This window comes from Leptonychotes weddellii, chromosome 15 (genome assembly GCF_054177405.1).
Source record: "Leptonychotes weddellii isolate Sample4059 chromosome 15, ASM5417740v2, whole genome shotgun sequence".
NCBI classification, from domain to species: Eukaryota; Metazoa; Chordata; class Mammalia; order Carnivora; family Phocidae; genus Leptonychotes; species Leptonychotes weddellii.
The window spans coordinates 41,505,223-41,525,198 of NC_138383.1; the positions used below are offsets into that span (position 1 = coordinate 41,505,223).

The window sequence follows — 19,976 nt, forward strand, 5'->3', positions numbered from 1 at the left end:
ATACATGTTTATTATAAATCACACAACTCCTTCCGCTCATGCTTGGCTTTATTGCTTACAAATCCGCTTCATGCCCGCTATTCCTGCGATGTCCTCCCAGTGCCAGCCACCATGTGGGCGGACGGATGGGGGCTCAAGGCAAAGCACTGCCGCCTGTCACGTGCCCGGGGCGCATCACCCACCGTCCACGCCGTATCCCCATCTAAGCCACAGGAGAGCCCTGAAGGCGGATAAACCCATGCAGTCACGAGGCCAAAGGGCTGGCATCCACACTGTCCTCAGCGCAGGCCCCTCTGCCCGAGAGCTCAGCCCCGGAAGGCTGGAGAACGTTGCACCTGCTAGGTGTGCCATCTCGTGACCAGCTGGGGTCAATTCAAATGTCACGCTGCAGTGGCAGGGAGGGCGGGCTGGGCTCCTCGGGGGCAGGGGCCTCTCTGCACACCATCCCTCACTGCACTGCACACCCAGCCAGCACGAGTGGGCCCACCTAGGAGCAGGGGCATCGGACAAAGTGAAAGCAGCAAAGGTGTGTTAGCAGAACCTCATACCCAAGTACAGGGGCTGGCCTCCGAGGCTGGGCCGGAGCCTTGGACAGTAAGCACTTGACTTTGGAAGCTACCCTGGGGAATCTATATAGGCTCTACCTCCCCCCACCCTGCCGCAGACTCCCCCCAGTTCCCCATTTTCCATCAGGTGGCCTGGATTCCCCACTCCTCTCCACCCAGGACCTCCAGGTGACCATCCCCCACCTTGGCCCTCCCGAGTCTGACTTCGCCAAGGCAGGGAACGAGAAGGGCAGGAATCAGGGACAAAGGTGGCAAGAAGGGGGCTGCCTCTTGGGCAACCGGTGGACTAGAACTCCACAGCCTGGCGCGGGACCCGATGACACTGGAGAGCCTGAAAATACCGCTTGGTGATGCGTGCCCCCAAGCATGGCACTGGCCAACCCCAGGCGCGCCCATCATCTCCTGAGTCAAAGTCTCTCCCTGGCTCATTCCTGACTCTTGGGGACAAGTGAGGGGTCGCCAGCTACAGCAACTACTCTCCAAGATGTATCCAGAGGCCATGGAAATTTTAGGGGCAGAAGATTCTGGAACAAGTGAAAACACTTGGCCTAAAGCTTGGGGAGGTGGCAGGGAGGATAAAGGCTCTAGGAGTTTCCACTGATGCAAGAGCTCTTCTGGACGTGCCTGCAACCAGACGGCTCCCGCAGCTGCTCCTCCCTCGAGCCAAAGATGAAACTGGGCGCTTCACGCTTCCAAACCCTTTGCACCCATTCCCTCCCCAACAGCCTTGCTGCCACACGGTGAGGAAATCGGGCAAAGGTGCCCCGGCAGACCTCCGATGAGGCAAGTGAGAGCTAGGGAAGGGAAGGAACTGGCTCAGGTCACAGAGCAAGTGAGAGGTAAAGTGCGACAAAACCTCAAGCCCTGGAAACAGTCCATGGAATCCCAGCTGGCCTCAGAAGCAGACGCAGGAATGGGGCAAAGCCAACAACACAACCAGGCTGCCTCCCAGGCTGCTAAACACTCCTGGCAGCGACTCGTTAATCCCTGACAGCACCCTCACAGCAGCACTGGGGGTCTGCGGGAGGACCTGGCTTCGTTCTCGCAGACGGAGAAAGGAAGGGGCGACCTTGCCTGGCCCACCGCTCCCCAGGCTACTCAGGGCTCGCCCCCGATGAAGGAAGGACACCTTTCCATCCACCCCTTTGAACACTGGGCGAGGTCCCATCCTTAGCTTCCGGGAGCACTCAGTCTGAAGGAGGAGGCGAAACATGAACAGGGTCCACGGAGCTGTGGGTTAGCAATGCTGCGCGGTCGGGGAGGCACACGGGGGCTGCTGGGCCATGTCCGCTTGGGCGTAGGGCTCAGGGCAGGCTGGCTAAAGGACAAGCAAAGGCTTATGGAGGAAACAGGAGAGGAAGGGAGGCACCTCCAGGAAGAGGGAACACACCAAGAAGACACAAGGAGGCGAGCGAGATCCATTCTGCAGAATGGAGGAGGGGAGGGAGTCACAAGGAGACGGACCCTATGGAAGCAGGTGGATGGGTCCAGGTGATGAATGAACCCCAAGCCACACATCTAACCCGAAGGCCAGCGGGGTCTACGGAAAGGTTGACGTAGGAGGACCTGATCTGCTCAGAATCCCTGTGAAAACCTGGGGTCATAAAACTCCACCCTGGCCCCCTCCATGCGGGAAGGATCCCAAGAGGTCACCTTCACCAAACCACTCAGCCAGGAGCCCTTTCCAATGTGTCCATTTCAATCCCACACGTGCTGACGGTACCTGATGTCCTCACGAGGCCACAGAGGCCAGAACCAAAAATAAATCATCACAGGAAGAAGTGCTTGGACACCCCCCCACCACCACCACCACGCCTCACCCACCCAGCTCAGACTTTCTAAGAAAACTCAAATTGCATTTCCAGAGAGTCAGGACGCTGAGGGGAAGGATGAGGTCATGGTTCGGCCTGGGCTTCTGGTGGGAGACAGCCTCCTTCTGCTTCCCTCCTTTTTATTCTTAACTGTGTCACTCCGAGGGATCCTGGCAAAGACTGTGAGCTGACCCAGTTCGAGGCACCGTGGACACTCGATCACCATGGTGCTCAGACACGGAGAGTCTAAAGTTAGCCCTGGCTGAAGGCACGATGCTCCCCCCACCAGGCCAGTGCCACAGCCCCACGGAGCGACACGCCGGCCAGTACAGCTCTCCATTCGGATAGGGATGGGGCTGCAGGATGACCAGAGCTGCTTCCAGCTAAAAACGCACAACTACTCCCTGGCTCAGAAAAGAACACGCACACACACGGAGCATCTGGCCCTTGAGCCGACGTGGAAATACCAGAGGAGTAAGCGTGAGTCCCTGGTGACAAGGAGCTGACTGTCCCCAGCCGGGAAGCTGAGACCAGACATGCCATTAGTTCTGTCGAATCCAGCTCTGAGCACCGCTTGGGCCGGGACAGGGAGGAAGCCTGGGCCGGGGGAGGACTATGGTGTCCTAGGTGACATCAGTCGTTAGAGACAAGTAAGTGGCTGGCCAGCCAGAGTTCTGTGCTCTCTTGGCTCTAGGAGCCAAGGTCTCAGTCACGCCCAGCCCACCAGCCCACCCGCTGTGAAAAACCCTGCTTGCGCCCCAAGCTACACCAGCAAGCCCAGCTCAGCATTCCCGCAGCGGCAAGATGCACCCCCGGCAGAGGAGGATGTTTTCTCAACCAGAAACACCACCTCGGAGCCCAGTGGGTCCATGGCCATGCCCTGGGAGCCAGATTTCTTCAGCCAGATGGGAGCCAGGGTCTCAGACAGTTTGGGTTCATGCCCAGTCCCAATTCCCCAGCCTGTCTGAGACACACACACACACACACACACGTGCATGCTCAGGTACACTCGCACACTCTTGCATGCAGCCATACATTTCCATGCTCACACACACACACACACACACGTGCGTGCTCGGGTACACTGGCACACTCTCACGTGCAGCCATACACTTCCATGCTCACAAACACACACACGCGTGCATGCTCGGGTACACTCGCACACTCTCACGTGCAGCCATACACTTCTATGCTCACACACACATGCACACACATGCACACACACACACGTGTGTGCTCAGGTACACTCGCACACTCTCACGTGCAGCCATACACTTCCATGCTCACAAACACACACACACACCACCAGCTTGTAGCAGACAATCGGGTTTGCAAGCCAATGTTCAGGGCCCTCCCTCTGGGGCCTCGGGCCCACCAGCCCACCTTCTCTCCACACACCTCCCCTTGTCTTTGGTCTTCTCGACTCTTGCCCCCCATCCTCCCCCCTGCTGCTCCTCTAGAAAGCCCGGCCATACCTCAGCAGGCCCTGTGCAGCCTGCAAGCCTAGAAGACTCACAACCCCTCTCTTGTCTCCTGTCTTCCGGATGTGTCCTCTACTTGCAAGCTTTATTATTAGTCAAGCCCTGACTTTCAGATTGCACTCGTGATACCCAACCTTACCTTGGTGGCCCAAGCACTAGTGCCAGGAGGGCAAGGGACGTCCTCTTCCCCTGGACCCAGCAAAGGGCCACCATCCCAGGGCAGCGCTTGGCAAAGTGAGTGGGTCCCTGTGTTTCACAGCTCGATGGGTGTCCTCACCTCACAGATGGAGAAACCAAGGCCCAGAGGGAGTGTGAACACAGGGAATGGGACCTGGGACTCCCTCCCAAGTGCCAGGCTGGTTCCCTTGCTTCAGCCCAATGACACCTGCAGGGTCAGCTTCCTGGCACCTGGGAGGGGGCGGTCTTCTGGGGCACCTGAAATTAGCCAACGGATTGCTGGCTGGGGATCTGAAACCGGAAAATGGGGCCGCACCACAGGTGCATACTAAAGGTGTCAGCCCACCTGCCCTTGGCGGTCCTGGCCTTACCCACAGCGCCATCTGCTGTCCTGCCTTCCTGGCTCCCACCAAAGCCCAGGGCCCTTGGGCACTCAGCCAGCGAAACATCCCTCTGCTGAGGGACCGCCCCCCCCCCCAAGCCAGGCGGCCAGTGCCCCTGATTCCTGGATGGAAAGAGCTGCCTCCTCCCAGCTCACGCTCTGGGAGGCTGTGTCTCCCCACCGATAGGGTGACCAACCCAGGAATGAGCGGCTCTGGGGATGCAGGACTAACCCCGAAAGCCCCAGTCAAGAAGCAGGTTGGCCATCCGGCTGCAGATGTGGGCTGCCCGGACACCAGCTGTAGATCCCACCCTCGGAGAGAGGAGTCTGAGGCCAGGACACAGCGTGGGGCAGCAGGTCGTGGAGGGCTAGGGGCGGTGGGGGGCGCTGCACACAGTCTGGAAGGGTGAGTCTCAGGTAGAAGACACCAGCAAGCCGGTAAGGGTGTGAGAGAGCAGGCACCCGGGCTGGGTGGGGGGGGTGCTGGGAGGGAGCAGGGAGCTGGGGCAAGAACGCACAACTCAGAAGCACGCTCCATGCAGAAGAAACCTGATGGCCGGGACTGTCCCCACGGACACCTGCCATCCCGGCTGGATCATGAGAAGCATCCCTTCGCTCTCCCACGTGACGATTAACAATATGGTCACTGTCCATAAACGCATCCAGCTTAGCAGGGTGTCCAAACGCGCTGATAGTCTCAATCAGCTTTGACGTCCTAACAAGCAATTTGCCTTCGATAATAGTTAAGACACCAAAGCAGGCCAATTTTCTTCCATAAACAACGGGAGAGCTCAAGGCTACATCATAATAGCCTGGCGAGGGCTCGCTGTGATTCTGACACTGGAGGGCGTGCCCAGAGCTGGAATGGCACAGGGCTGCATCTATCTTATCTTTACTGGGATGCCACGAATAGCTGGGCCCGCCGGGCTTTACCTCCCCGCGGCTCCCTTCCTTTGCAGAGTCAGAGTATGCACATGCCAATGGCACAGATGGAGATGGGCCCCCTCCACGGATGCCACCCCAGAAAACTGCGGAAGAGGCCAACTGTTGAGAACTCAGTAGACACTCAGCGCAGGGTGTGACCAAGGAGGGGTGAGGCAGAGGCTCTGCGCTTCATAACAACACACAGTGCCCAGCACGGGCCGGGGCTGGGGGTACAGGGGCGCAAGGCAGGGGCTCGCTTGGAACACCCGAGCTAAGCGGAAGGCCAAGGGGCAAGCAGTGACTCCAAAGGGAACACAGGACACATGCAGTGGGCACAAAGGGCTGCCTCACTCAGACCAACCAGGGCAACTGTGCCCCTCAGGGGTCCTGGCAACATCTGGAGACCTTTGAGACTGGACACCCGGTGGGTAGAGGCAGTTGACATAGTTAAACACCCCGCAGTGAACAGGATGGCCCAAAATCTCAACAATGCCAACGTTGGCGAGCTGGGCCTGGATGGTGGGCTGGGAAGGGGGTTTGTTGAGAAGCAGGGATGACTGCCTGGAAGAGGCGGCACGGGTACGTAGGACACCCTCGGCAAGGTGGGAGGGAAAGGCAGGGACCAGGACCGTGGAGCTTGCAGGCAACAGGATGCCCGGCACAGGGGCCTCAGGGGCCAGGGAAAGGGCTCACACCTTCTGCTGGAAGGCTTGGGCGCCTTTAAGCGAGTGAGAGTGTGCTGGGACACTGGGCGGTCTGGCCCTGGCCTGTGGTCACATGTGAAGGAGTGAGTGCGCAGTGTGGACGGGTAGACAGGTGCAAGGAGCGCTGGGAGCCTGGCTAGAAGGCTGCAGTGCTGACCAGGTGAGCAGGTGCGCCCCCGCTCCCCACTGAGCAGGTGGACTGGTAAGGACAGGGCCTGGGGGTTGGTGAGAGGGAGGAGTGCGGGCTGGCCCCTGGATCTCTGCCCTGGGCCCCTGGAAGGGGAGCACACAGCCCACATCCCCGTCTTGGCCAGGCTTCAAACAGCAAGCTCCCTTGGGGGCCTGGACATGCCTAGGTGGGGCCACAGCACCTGGACCCGAGAAGATTCTGGGCCTGAGACCGAGACAGGATGACAAAGGGAAAAGCCCCAATTAGTCCCTCGGGGTAGTGCCTGAGCTTTTCCCCACTTTCATTACAAACCTATTTGTGATCTCTAACACGGAGACCACGCAGCTCTATTCCCTGGCTCCTGTGCGCTCACACAGTGCCTGGCACACAGAGCGTTCTCAACCAACAAGCATTCATTATTTTGTTTGTTTTGTTTTTATTTATTTATTTTTTTAAAGATTTTATTTATTTGAGAGAGAGAATGAGAGAGAGAGCATGAGAGGGGGGAGGGTCAGAGGGAGAAGCAGACTCCCTGCCGAGCAGGGAGCCCGATGCGGGACTCGATCCTGGGACTCCAGGATCATGACCTGAGCCGAAGGCAGTCGCTTAACCAACTGAGCCACCCAGGCGCCCTGTTTTGTTTTTAGAGAGTGTGAACGACGGGGGAAGAGGGGCGGGCGCAGAGTGAGAAGGAGAGAGACTCTTAAGCAGGCTCCACGCTCAGCACGGAGCCCGACATGGGGCTTGATCTCAGGACCCCATGACCTGAGCCAAAATCAAGAGTCGGATGCTTAGGGGCGCCTGAGTGGCTCGGTGGGTTAAGCGGCTGCCTTTGGCTCGGGTCATGATCTCAGGGTCCTGGGATTTCGAGCCCTGCATCAGCAGGGAACCTGCTTCTCCCTCTCCCTCTGCCCCTGCTCATGTGTTCCCTCTCTCACTTACCCTGTCTCTCAAATAAATAAATACAATCTTAAAAAAAAAGAGAGAGAGAGAGTCGGACGCTTAATCGACAGCATCACCCAGGCGCCCTCGATGAACCTTTGTTGAATGAATGAATGAGTGAGTGAGTGAGTGAGTGAGTGAATGAATGAGGAAAAGCTGTTCACAAGGAGCAGCAAACCAAGCCAGAAGACCAGGGTGAGGCCCAAGGAGAACAGGGTTACAAGAAACTGTGAAGGTCACCAGTGTCAGTTTCCCTAAAGATCCAACAGGAGGGCAGCAGAAGGCAACAAAGCTCTGTGAAGCTCCAGGAGCAGGATTCTAACAGAATGGAGGAGATCAAAACTGGCTTCGGGGACAGAGGGGGAGGGAAGAAGAGAGAGACGGGGCCCGGATGCTGATGGGGAGGGGGTAACACGCACCCACACGTTGGCTCTGACAGGCAGGCAGGCCCCTCCAGCCAACGTTGTAGCTTCTTCAAAGAGCTGCAGCCCCGGGGAAGCAGACAGTGGGCCCTGGAGCAATCAAAAGGCACTGGTCCAAGGCCAGACTCAGCCTGGGCCACTCTCCATGGCCTCACACATCATCACCAACCCCAGCCATTGTGCTCCCCTCAATTCCAGACTCGCAAGGTCTCCACCCGGAATCTCCCAGATGCTCACAGAACGGAGCTCTGTTCCCTCAGCCCCTATTTTGTCCCACGTGGCCACGCCCTCTACAATTCTGCACCCAATTTTGACATGTGGGTTTTGTCACACACCCAGCCAATTCTCTGACACCAGCTGGGTGTCCCACAATTCAACTCAATTCTGACACTATCTGCCCAACTCACAGAACTCAGGGAACCTGCTTATTTGCTTGATTACCAGCTTATTACAGAGGATATTAAAGGGTAGGAATCATCACCCAGTTGAAAAGATGAACAGGGTGAGGGACGGGGAAGGGGTGAGAGCGCCCTTGCTCTCTGGGCACGCCCTCTCCACATCTCCATGTGTCCACCAACCCAGAAGCTCTCCAAACCCCATCCTTTTTTTTATTTTTAAAGATTTTATTTATTTATTTTCAATTGAGAGAGAGAGAGAGAGAGAGCGCCCAAGCAGGGGGAAGGGCAGAGGGAGAAGCAGACTCCCCGCTGAGCAGGGAGCCCGCTGTGGGGCTCGATCCCAGGACCCTGGGACCATGACCTGAGCTGAAGGCAGACACTTAAAGACTGAGCCACCCAGGTGCCCCTGGAATTTTTTTAAATTATTCTGTTTGTTTGTTTGTTTTTAAGATTTTATTTATTTATTTAGCAGAGAGAGACAGAGACAGAGGGAACACAAGCAAGGGGAGTGGAGGAGGGAGAAGCAGGCTTCCCGCGGAGCGGGGAGCCCGAGGCAGGACTCAGTCCCAGGACCCTGGGATCATGACCTGAGCCAAAGGCACATGCTTAATGACTGAGCCACCCAGGCACCCAAATCCATATTTCTTGTAAGTCACTGAGGTCCCAGTTGGAGCTGGCCATGCCTCCTCTCTCCGGCACTTCCCCACCAAACTATGGTAAATCCTGTTGACTCTTCTGGCTTTCAAACTGTGCCCAGAATCTGACCACTTCTCCTACTTCCTCTGGTGCCACTCTGGTCCAAGCCACCATTGGGCCTCCAGCACTGTGACAGCCTCCAGCCCCACCCTCACCCCTCGTCTGCTCTCATCAGCCCACGGCAGCCTGGACCTGAGTCAGATCAGGCCACTCATTCCACGGCTCCCCGCGCAGAACCCCCCCCCACGCTCCCCACAGCCTATAAGGGCCCTACTGTTAGGTCAGCCCCCTCTCTGACCTGCCGCCCTCCCTTCTAGCTCCGTCTGATTCCAGCCAAAGGCCCTTCCTTGAAACCACCCAGACTTTTATACTTGTCGCTTCCTCTTCTCCAGATACCTGAGGGCTCCCTCCCACGTGGGGGCAGGTTTCTGCTCAGAAGTCACCCCTGCCCTGAGCAGCTGCTCCCCCACCCTTCCCGGCTTCACCGCCCTCCAACCTCATCCCGTGGGGTGGTGGAATGTGTGTTTATTCACAGCGTCCCCCTCCTAGGACGTCAGCTCCTTTGGAACCCGAGCACTGTGCCCCCGGTACCTGGCATGTGGTCGGCCATCATGAGCGAACCTGTTCGGGGACCCCGTTTCCAAAGGGGTCAGTAACAGCCTTCGCCCTGCCCATCAACTAAAATGCTGTGTGAGGGGCGCCTGGGTGGCTCAGTTGGTTAAGCGACTGCCTTCGGCTCAGGTCATGATCCTGGAGTCCCGGGATCGAGTCCCGCGTCGGGGAGTCTGCTTCTCCCTCTGACCCTCCCCCCTCTCATGTGCTCTCTCTCATTCTCTCTCTCTCAAATAAATAAATAAAATCTTAAAATAAATAAATAAATAAATAAAATGCTGTGTGAAACACTCAGCACAATGCCCAAGCGTGGCATGTCCCGCCAAGTATCAGGTCTCACGACCATTGAATCAATGCTCAATAAGCACTTTCACAGGTGTCCCCTCCCTTACTGCTCACGGGCTGGGATCTTGTCCCCATGCATGGGGGGGGGGGCAGGCCCACCCAGACCAGTTTTTCCTGTTCCACCACCCACCAGCTGGCCAGCAGCAGCCCCCTAAACCACAGGGGTTGCCCTAAGGGCTCCCATTCTGAACCAGCTGAAGAGCTCTCTCTCCCACGGATGATCACAGACTGTTCCAGTGAATAACTGTTTCAAAAGCAAAGCAAATCAAACACTATAACAAAAGAAAAAAACCTCACGACAAATGCACAGATTATGAGCTGCCCGTCTCCCAAATCTTAAGCACCTTGACCCCGTGGCTGTGGGCCGTGGCACGACTTCAGCATGAACTTGCAGGGGTGTCTGGGTGGCTCCGTCAGTTAAGCGTCTGCCTTCGGCTCAGGTCATGATCCCAGGGTCCTGGGATCAAGCATCGGGCTCCCTGCTCAGGGGGGCGTCTGCCTCTCCCTCTCCCTCTGCCTGCCGCCCTGCTTGTGTGAGCATGCTCTCTCTCTCTCAAATAAATAAATAAAACCTTAAAACAAAAACAAAAACAAACAAAACGAACTTGGACACACCACTGGAAGGACCCGCAGGAAATAACAGAAGGGGTTTGGGCACGAAGAAGTGTCCCCGGGACCCGCCATGCACTCGGCAAGCCAAGCCCCCAGCGCTGGGAGACCAGCCAGGCCCGCAGGGCATGGACCGTGGACAGCGGGGAGCACTGCACACTCCCAGCAGACGGTCAGCCCTTCTAGCATGGATTAACAGCCTCTCCGAGACCTTGCACCCGGTTCCTGTGGCTGCTGTAGCCAATTTCCACAGACTAGGTGGTTTAGAACAATGGAATTTCTGCTCCCCCAGTTCTAATGGCCTGAAGTCCAAAATCAGTGTCTCTAGGCCAAATCAAGGTGCTGGCAGGGCCACGCTTCCCCGCTTCCCCCCTTCCCTCCCCCACCCCCAGGCTCTAGGGGAGAATCCGTCCCTCGCCTCTTCCAGCTTCTGGTGACCCCGGCCTTCCTTGGCCGGTGGCCACATCACCGCAGTCTTCCTAGCCAGTGTCTTCTCATCTCCCTCTGCCTCCCTCTTATAAGGACACACGTGACTGCACTGAGGGCCCACCCCAATAATCCAGGACAATCTCCCCATCCTAAAATCCTTAATGCCTGCAAAGCTCCCCTTTTTTGCTGTCACAGGTTCCAAGGATCAGGACGTGGACATAGGTCTTTGAGGGCCATTTTTCCCGCCTGCCACATACCCATTTTACCCACCATAGTCTCGTGCTGCAGGAGGACGGGTGGAGGGTGGGGAGCGGGGATGGGGGAGAAGGAATGGAGAGTAGAAAGGGACAGGGAGAGGCAGGCCCTGCGGGACACCAGCTCTTGCTGGGAGGCTTCTGCCAGGTCAGGGGCAGGTCATACAGGGGGGTGGGGGTGTTGGGGTTCCTGTGTGGACTGAGGTGGGGGTCCCAGGAGGCCTCAAGAAGGGTTTTATTTTTATTTTTTTTAAGATTTTATTTATTTGAGAGAGAGAGCACATGACGGGGGGGAGGGTCAGAGGGAGAAGCAGACTCCCCGCCGAGCAGGGAGCCGGATGCGGGACTCGATCCAGGGACTCCAGGATCACGACCTGAGCCGAAGGCAGTCGCTTAACCCACTGAGCCAGCCACCCAGGCGCCCTCAAGAAGGGTTCTAGACAAAGAAGCAAGCTCTAACCTCTGTCCCTCAGAGCTCCTCCCTCCCCTCCGGTCCCCTCCAGCCGGAGGCCGGCACCAACCATCTCGGGGTGGGTCCTGCATGTTCAGGACAGGAGCAACGGCACATCCGGAATGTGGCCTCTTTGGGATACGCAGCCCCGCCCCCACCCCCACGCCCACCCACCACCGATCTCCCCAGATAGAGAAGACTCTTAACTCATAAACAGGAGGAAGAACATGTCGTGTTCCGCCCCTGGGACCAAGTGGTCGCCCGAGATGAAAACAGTCTGGAACAGTGTGTGTTGCTAAAGCTGAGGCTGGCCTTCTTCAGGCTACCCTCAAGGGTGATCACAGGACGTCCGTGGCTCTGCATCAGCAAACCCAAGCACAGGCACAGGGCAGGAGCCTCGGGAAGCAGCCCTGGGGGCACCACTGCCACCCCCTTCCATCCCTGCAGAAACCCCAAGAGCTCCCCCCACAGCCTGGGGTCACAGAGAGACACGGTAGCAGGAGGGCCTATCGGCCATTCCCACACCTTCCCCAGAGGGCTCGGGGCCCCCTTCCCACACAGCCTGGCCGCCCCCCCAGCTCTCGGTCCCGAGTGTCCCCCACACCCACAGAAGAGCTGGGTGCTGTTCTGGCTGCTTCTGTGTTCCCTTCCTACTAGCTCGTTCTTGCTCCCCGGCACACTCGCCCAGCCCTGTGCAAACTGCTGCGCCGGGAGCCTCGTTCAGGAAAAACTCACCATGTTTCTAGAGCACATGGCAGGGGGCGGGGGTTCACAAGGAAGCCGCCAGACTGTGCACCGTGGCAGAGAAGGAGGGGGCCCCTAAGCCGAGGCCATCTACTTCCACCTCTAGGAGACTGAGACCATCGGGCGCACGTGTGCAGTCACATCACAGGGCAGTCCGGGACTGTCGTGGCCAGCATGGGTGGGATCCCCAGAATGAGGGGCTTCCCTGGCCAGCATCCCCTAACTGGGCTCTGACCTCACAGGGGAAACAGTAAGGTCGATTCCGCACTGGCCAGAGACCGACACGGGGAGGGAAGAGCCATCCGTCTGTCCGTCCAACCCAGACAGGGTCGTGCTAGGGCACTTACCACATTCCAGAAGAGCGGATTGAAAGTGATGGTGAGGATGGCAGCCACGAAGCGGGGATCCGAGGGGTCCACGTAGCCCAGCAGCCGGGTCATAACGCAGAGGTCTGCCTGCAGGAACAGAGCCAGCGTCAGCGGGAGACCCGCCCAGTCCCCCCCGACGGCCCCCGCAAGGCTTGGGGACATAGAGTGCCGAGCCCCCAGAACTCAGAAACAAAGTTACCCTCTGGGAACAGGCCGGGAGGCTCGGGCAGAAGCAAGTCCAGCAAAGGTTACTACAGTGTAACCATAAAACTGAAGATAAAAAGCCGAAACCCAATCAGCCGGGTCGTGCCCTGTCCGAGGGTGGCCTCGTCGTGCCCTGTCCGAGGGTGGCCGGGCTAGTGGCAGAGGAGCGGCGTGCGGGGACGCTGGGTGAGGAAGTCACGAGCGGCCAGCACCCTGACCGGGAAGTGACCCCAGCGGGACCAAGGTCTGGGTCACCAGGTTCTGTGACTGGGACCGTGCATATAGAGGGCTCCAGAGGCCCCAGAGCAAACCCAAGGGACTGGCATTCGTGGGGAGACCCGCTCAACCTCACTAGTAATCAGGTAAATGCAAACGAAAACAGCAGTTCTATGCCTCCCCTCGCCGACCCTAACGATGGCCAGTCTTGAGAGCTGGGGAGGGTGTGAACCGAAAGGCGTACTCCTACTTGTCAGCAATTTCACTCCCAAGTGCCTGGACCAGAGAAACTCACGTGAGTGTGCAAAGCTCCTGTGCTTGCAAAGAAAAAGAGGAGCATGGAAGAATGGCTACATAGCAGGGGGCCCGTTCCTAAAGCAGCTAAGCTACAGAATTTAAACAAACTAGCCATATGTGTCAACTTGTGATATTCTTTAAAAAATGTCAAACGAACAGAGCAAGCTGCAGACTTCCCGCAGCATATACACATATATACATTTTTAGAAAATAACACATAGCCACATTGTACTAAATGTTCTTTCTGTGTGTGTGTTTTAAAAAGAGACTGGGGAGCGACATACTGGATTCATGCTCCTTGCCGCATGGGCGGCACGGTTTCCTGCCCTCCACCATCCACACTTGGGGCTGGAGCGCTCCCTGTGGCGGGACTGTCCCCTGAACCCCTGGCCGCCACCCACTCGGGGCCAGTGGCACCAAAAATGTCTCCACACATGGCCCCAATGTCCCCCAGGGGCAGCATTGAGATACCCTGCCTGTAGAGATGGTGGGAAGACTCTGGAAAGTCACGGAGCACGCAAGATGTGGCCCGGCGTGTCCTTCGCATGTGTGGGCCTCCTGTCCCTGTCAAGGGCAACCTTCCCCTCTGAGGGGCCAAGGGCAGAGCTAAGAACGAATGAGTCAACAAAGGTACTGCTACGTGAACATGTGGATGAAATGGCTGAGGGACAGAGTGGCCACGTGAGCACCCCGAGCGCATTATTTATTTATTTTTTTTTTAGATTTTATTTATTTATTCATGAGAGACAGAGAGAGAGAGGCAGAGGGAGAAGCAGGCTCCCAAGGAGCAGAGAGCCCGATGCGGGACTCGATCCCAGGACCCTGGGATCATGACCCGAGCCGAAGGCAGACGCCCAACTATCCGAGCCACCCAGGCGCCCCCGAGCGCATTATTAATAAACGAATGACAAAGGGGGCCAACCACTCAGCAAACAGGGAAGAGTGACATTGAAAGCACAGCTTTGCCCCACGCTGACCGCGGCCTCTGGGCACCCTGTGGGCACCCACCAGGCAGGCAACCCCACACCCTGCCTTCCAGCCTCCTTGTCTTCAGGTCCCAGGTCAGATACCACGCCCCCCAGGCCCCTCGCGCATCAGGCAGAGCAGTGGAGGCTCAGCGGCTCTCGGGACGGGCACCTCACAAAGCCTTGGGCCGAGACGGGAAATTCCAAGTTGCCCTGGAGAATACACATGGAGAAGCGAGGCCACTCACAAAGGACCAAACAGCTGGAACAGGCCTCAAAACAGGCTGTCCACCCTGGAGGGAGACGGGCACACACCTCAGCCCCAAAGCCTCTACAGCCTGGGACTGAACCAAAGGACGTTCTATCTTGTTTGAAAAGAAACGTTTATTTTTCTTTTTTCTTTTTTAGGGCTATTTCTTTTGTTGTTGTTGTTTTTTGGGGTTTTTTTTTTAATTTTATTATGTTAGTCACCATACAATACATCATTAGTTTTTGATGTGGTGATCCACGATCCATTGTTGTCATATAACACCCAGTGCTCCATGCAGTACGTGCCCTCCTTAATACCCATCACCAGGCTAACCAATCCCCCCTCCCCCTTCTCCTCTAAAACCCTGTTTGTTTCTCAGGTCCATAATCTCTCATGGTTCATCTCTCCCTCCAATCCCCCCCCCCATTTTTCCCTTCCTTCTCCTAATGTCCTCCATGTTATTCCTTATGTTCCACAAATAAGTGAAACCATATGATAATTGACTTTCTCTGCTTGACTTATTTCACTTAGCATAATCTCCTCCAGTCCCATCCATGTTGATGTAAAAGTTGGGTATTCATCTTTTCTGAAAAGAAACGTTTATTAAGCACCCGATTGCAAGGCCCCATTGAGAGGCTGCGATGGGGCTGACTGGTGGAACAGGAGCTCCTGGGAGGGATGGAAGGAGAGCTAGCTTGGGAAGCCACCATATTGCTGCTCTGGTCCTGCTCGGCCACTTCCAGAGCGGTGTCTGCCTCACTGCCCCTGCTCCCCAGTCCCCATCTCAACCCTCAACACCCAGGCAAAGCTTGCCTGCCATTGACCATTCGCCCTTCTCATCCAGGAGTCCAATCTGTCTGTTGACCCCATTGTTCCCACTGCCCTCAGGATGGGGCACTCTAGCCCCAGCCAGCTTCCCATGCCTCACTTCCTGCCACACTCTGGACCCCAGGCCTCCTCACCTGCACTGGGCTCACCCATCCCAGCACTGACAGGTGATGAATTCACCTGCATCCACCTTACCTGCCATCCTTCCTGCCCCACCCTACCACTCACACCAAACATCACACTCTAGACCCTTCTACGATGGCTCTGCACATGTCTGAAATACTCTCTATCCCTCTGACACCTCCAGACGAACTCCTATTTCCCCTCAAGACCCAATGGGAGCGTCTCCTCTACCATCACCCACTGCACTCTCTTTTGTGTCCTTAGTGCACACCCTATTACGATTATTTGGTTCTCTGTCCCTATCTCATACTCATCCCTCTGGGCTAGGGGCCATTTTTTCCTCCATCTTTGTGTCTTCCACCTGGCACAAACATTTCCACAGTAAATGTTTGCTGAGTGAACGGTGGCCCTTGTTTCATCATCAGTAAAAAGCAGAGGCTAAAAGTACACCTCTGAAGGGCCCTCCAGCTCAGCTGGCTGTGCTCCTGGGACTCTGATCCCCTCCCTTCTGGCTTCAAATTGGAGGCAGGAAATTGCCCAAGCAGCTGCCGTGGAGATTCTGCAGGTGGGCGGCCAGCAGTGAGTGGCCAGCAGATCCCTCCGCTTCTGAGGCAACAGATTCACCAGCTGTCCGGGCGCTGTACTTCATCAATATTTTTATGGCACCTTTTAGGCTGAGAAATCAAGTAGTGTTCACAAGCGTTGGCGGGAGGCGGGATGGCCAGACCAGGGACGGGATAGGGCTCTCGCAGGTTCTTAGAAACCCCGGGGCTGGGATCTCTTCAAGGCAGGTCAATCCCTAGGGTGTACAGCTGGGTGGTGGAAGGAGTGGGGGTGGAGCAACAGGGGGGTACTAGCAGTCCTGAAGCCCTGCCCCCCCCAAATTCCACTACCCATTGTCACCTCCAGATCCTCCTTGCCCCCTTCAGCAACTCCATAAACCAGGCATCCTCACCAACCGTCCACCAGAAGCTGCCCACAAAAGGCCCTCTGAGACCCAGCCTTGCCCTCTGGATCATCAGATAGTGGAGCATAGGGCCAGTACACCTGGAACATGGATTATTCCCCCCCCCACCCCTCAAGAGCCTCCCACCGACCCTATCCTCCCATGGTCATTGGCATCCTCATTTTACCGATAGGCAAACGGAGTTATCTGTGGGCCTGATTCTCAAGGCCCCCTCCGTGCCCACATAGCCTGCCCTGTCTCGGGATCCCCAGCTCTCCATCACTTTTGCCTGAGGGGATGCACACCTTCCCGAGGATAGGAAATCCCAAATCCCAGGCGAAACTGGCATGCCCTCAATTTTATGCCTCCTGTCTCACAGGCTGACCCTACACTGGTGGGACCAAGCCAGACGAAAGAGGGTAAAATGTGAGAGAGGGTGCAGGTGATGGCCAGAGAGTCGCGGCTGGAAACCCAGGCCTGGGGACGGTTCAGGGCATGCCTAAGAAGGCAGAGGCACCTGGATGGGAAGGTGGGGCACTGGCCGGGAGGAGCACAGGGAATTTTCGGGGGCGATGAAAGTATTCCCCATCTCAGCTGGAGCCTGGCTAGCCAGGAGCTTGCACGTTAGACCTTCCAACTGGACACAAAGGTCTATGAGTTTCACCATATGTAAATGACACCTCCCCAGAGCCTCAGCGCTGGGAACTGGGAACTGTGTCCCCTATTTCCCCACCGGCCTTGGGGGGAAGCAATATCTTCTGGAAATGCTGCAGGTGTTGTTAAGGATTCAACTCAATGTCATTCTGAGCAATCCACTAGGGAGGTGACACTCTAGGGGAGTGGGGTGGGTCTGAGGACTAAGACCCGCCTGCAGGAAACTTCCCAGTGCAGATCACAAGATCAAAGAGCCTTTATTTCAGGCTCACATACCCCATCTTGGCAAGCACTACGGCTATGCCTACTCTGCAGGTAAGAAAGCCAAAGGCTCAGAGAAGCCCCCAGATCACAGGCAGGGCTGGGGGGCAGAGGCAGGCCACAGCCAGCCCAGCCCTTCCCGATTCCTGCCAGAAAGTGGGGCTGCCAAAGCGCGCAGCCAAGGCTCATCCAGCAGAGTCTCCCAATTAGGACTGAGCTGGTTAAAAGTGGAACCTCAGCCCCCACCAGGTCCCAGTGTCCTCGGGTCAAACTGTCTCGGTGGGAGGAGAGTACCCGGGTCACCTTGAGAGTGGGGGATCTGCGTTGCCTGGAGAAGGGCCTGCTTGGCAGGAAAGAATGACTAATGGTCCACGGTGGTATTCCTCCAGAGACCTGACCGTCCTTTCCTGATTGTTGTCACCTCCCAAAACTCACCTGAAAGGGCGGACCTCCCTCCTGAAAGTGGATCAGCCGAAAAGAACAAAAGACCCGGGTCCCCCTTGAGCAGATCAGGAGGGTCCTGGATCCCGAGTCCCTCGGTCACCCCTGCACACCAGTGGGCTGCCTTGACTAAGGGGAGCGTCCTCCCCCGCCTCCCCTCCCCCACCCCCAACCACCCCCAACCTTATTAAAGCAGCAAAAGTCCTGGCTTTCTCTCCCAGGTCATTCTGAGAATGGAATCCCGCTCCAAGGTCACAGATGGCAGAGTTCTGTGTTTAAAAAGAGGACAGGCGCTACCTACCGAAACCAGGAATAATTCCACTCAGGTCACCGATGAATGGACTCGGCTACAGAAACGCTACGGGTTGGTAAGGAAGCAGCTCATAGCAATTTACTTTACTGCAGGCTTTGAGGACACTTCAGGGGATGATTTGCTGTGGGTCAACAGCACCCAGGGTCACATTGTGACATCCAAACAAACAGTAGGGGCCCAGAGAGTCAAAGTCACATCGATCGCCAAATGGGATCCACACATCACATATGGCAAAGGGCAGGAGGAACCAGGTGGGGGCCAGAGGGGCTGGGGTCCTCCAGCACCACCCTCCATCACTGCAAAATATGTCTTTGGACCCACAGCCTCTTCTGCCTTTCCCAGGGGACCCCCAAGTGCCCTTGGCATTCTCAGCTGATCCAGGCAATATTGATTGAGCAACTTTTAGGTAGAGCTTGCTGTCTGACACAGGACATGGACACAAGAATGAACGTGCCAGAGTCTTTTTCCTCAGAGTTTTAGGCTAAGGCAGATCCCCAACCTCATTTTTTCTACTCTGCATGGGAGTGGGGGTGGGGGGGCACCTGGCTCAGAAGAAGGTCTCTGGGCAGCTCACAGTCTGAGCTGGGGTCGGATCACTCCCACCTTCCCGGGAGGACCACAGGCAGGCCTTCCGTGACCAGTCTCAGCCCAGGGTTTCCTTTTGATGAAGCAGGGCTGATGAGACTGCACCACCACCGCCCCCCCCCGCCCCCCAGGTGACATTCTGGACTGAGGGGAGAATAGGCATAAAAGTACAAGTGCAGAGGGTGCTTCCAGGCCTGAGGCTCTTCTGCCCCCTCCCTCTGTTTGCTTAAAGCCAACAGGCATCTCACCTCTTTCTAGAGGGGGGCTCTGGGAATACATGCATCCTAAGGGAAAGGCAGAGGACACTAATCCAAGGACTGTAGCCCCCATGCTGGAACCTGAGGGCATGCAAGCCATTGAAACCATCTCAAGACGGGAGGGTTGTGGGAATGTCACAGCGCGATGGTGGTCAGCCACAGACAAATCTGGAAAAACATTGCTTTGAGGCATTCCTACGTCTCACAATAAAAAGAAATGGCCAGTAGCTGCTCTAATTCCCCAAATCTAGAACTCCTTTCAGGAAAGCGGAAGACGTTCATTCACTCTTCACTCAACTAGCACGTCCTGGACCAGGTGCAAAAAGCCTCTGGCAGCTTGTGCATCCTAATCAGCGGGGCCAGAGTGAGCCCCTTTCCTGGGAGGGGCATCCACGGGCAGGTCCCGTGCTTCTCAAGGCCCTCACCTCTTCCGCCTTGGGTCCCCTCTCTCTCACCTCCTCTGTGTGATGGTGAGCTGCAGACCCCTTTTCTTTACACTCACCCTCGAGAACACCCCACTAGGGTGATGCTACTGCGTACATTTATTTAATTACATGTTATATATTAAAAGCAATAACAATAAGCCAGCTGACCTTCCCTGGGAAGTTACTGGACATCAAGCCCTGGCTTTAATGAGGCAGGGCAGAACGCAGTCCTGAGACATGGCACATCCCAGCCTGGTCGGGCTTGACAAACCCTGTACAAGCTTGGGCAAGTCTCCCAAGGCTTAGAATGATAGTGGCATCTCCTTCACGGGATTGTCAGGTGGATTAAATGACATCATGCAAGGAAAGCACTTAGCACAGTGTCTGGCACCTAGCAACGTTCGATAAATGTTAGCTAGGACTACTGTGTTATTCAGTCCACACAACAACGCCACGGGGCATGCCCATCTTTCAGATTAAAAAACTGAGGCCAACAATAGCCAAACTGTGGAAAGAGCCAAGATGTCCATCGACAGATGAATGGATAAAGAAGATGTGGTATATATATATACAATGGAATATTATGCAGCCATCAAAAGGAATGAAATCTTGCCATTTGCAACGATGTGGATGAACTGGAGAGTGTTATGCTGAGCGAAGTAAGTCAATCAGAGAAAGACAGGTATCATATGACCTCACTGATATGAGGAATTCTTAATCCCAGGAA

At 56.3% G+C, this 19,976-nt stretch overlaps 2 protein-coding genes across 7 annotated transcripts in view; one reads left to right on the top strand and one right to left on the bottom strand.

Moving 5' to 3' along the window:
• The window catches only part of MPRIP (myosin phosphatase Rho interacting protein), a 574,668-nt gene that overhangs the window by 436,408 nt on the left and 118,284 nt on the right, over positions 1–19,976 (top strand). The gene's annotated exons all lie outside the window — the stretch shown is intronic.
• The window catches only part of PEMT (phosphatidylethanolamine N-methyltransferase), a 98,127-nt gene that overhangs the window by 51,546 nt on the left and 26,605 nt on the right, over positions 1–19,976 (bottom strand). For 5 of the 6 annotated variants that reach the window (XM_081805584.1, XM_081805585.1, XM_081805586.1 and 2 more), the window contains one exon: positions 12,464–12,571. In XM_081805584.1, coding sequence (XP_081661710.1) covers positions 12,464–12,556 — 93 coding nt within the window. In that variant the 5' untranslated portion in view covers positions 12,557–12,571. Of the gene's footprint in view, positions 1–12,463; positions 12,572–17,970; positions 18,165–19,976 lie in introns of those variants that run through there. The other variant, XM_081805581.1, reaches the window with a different exon arrangement.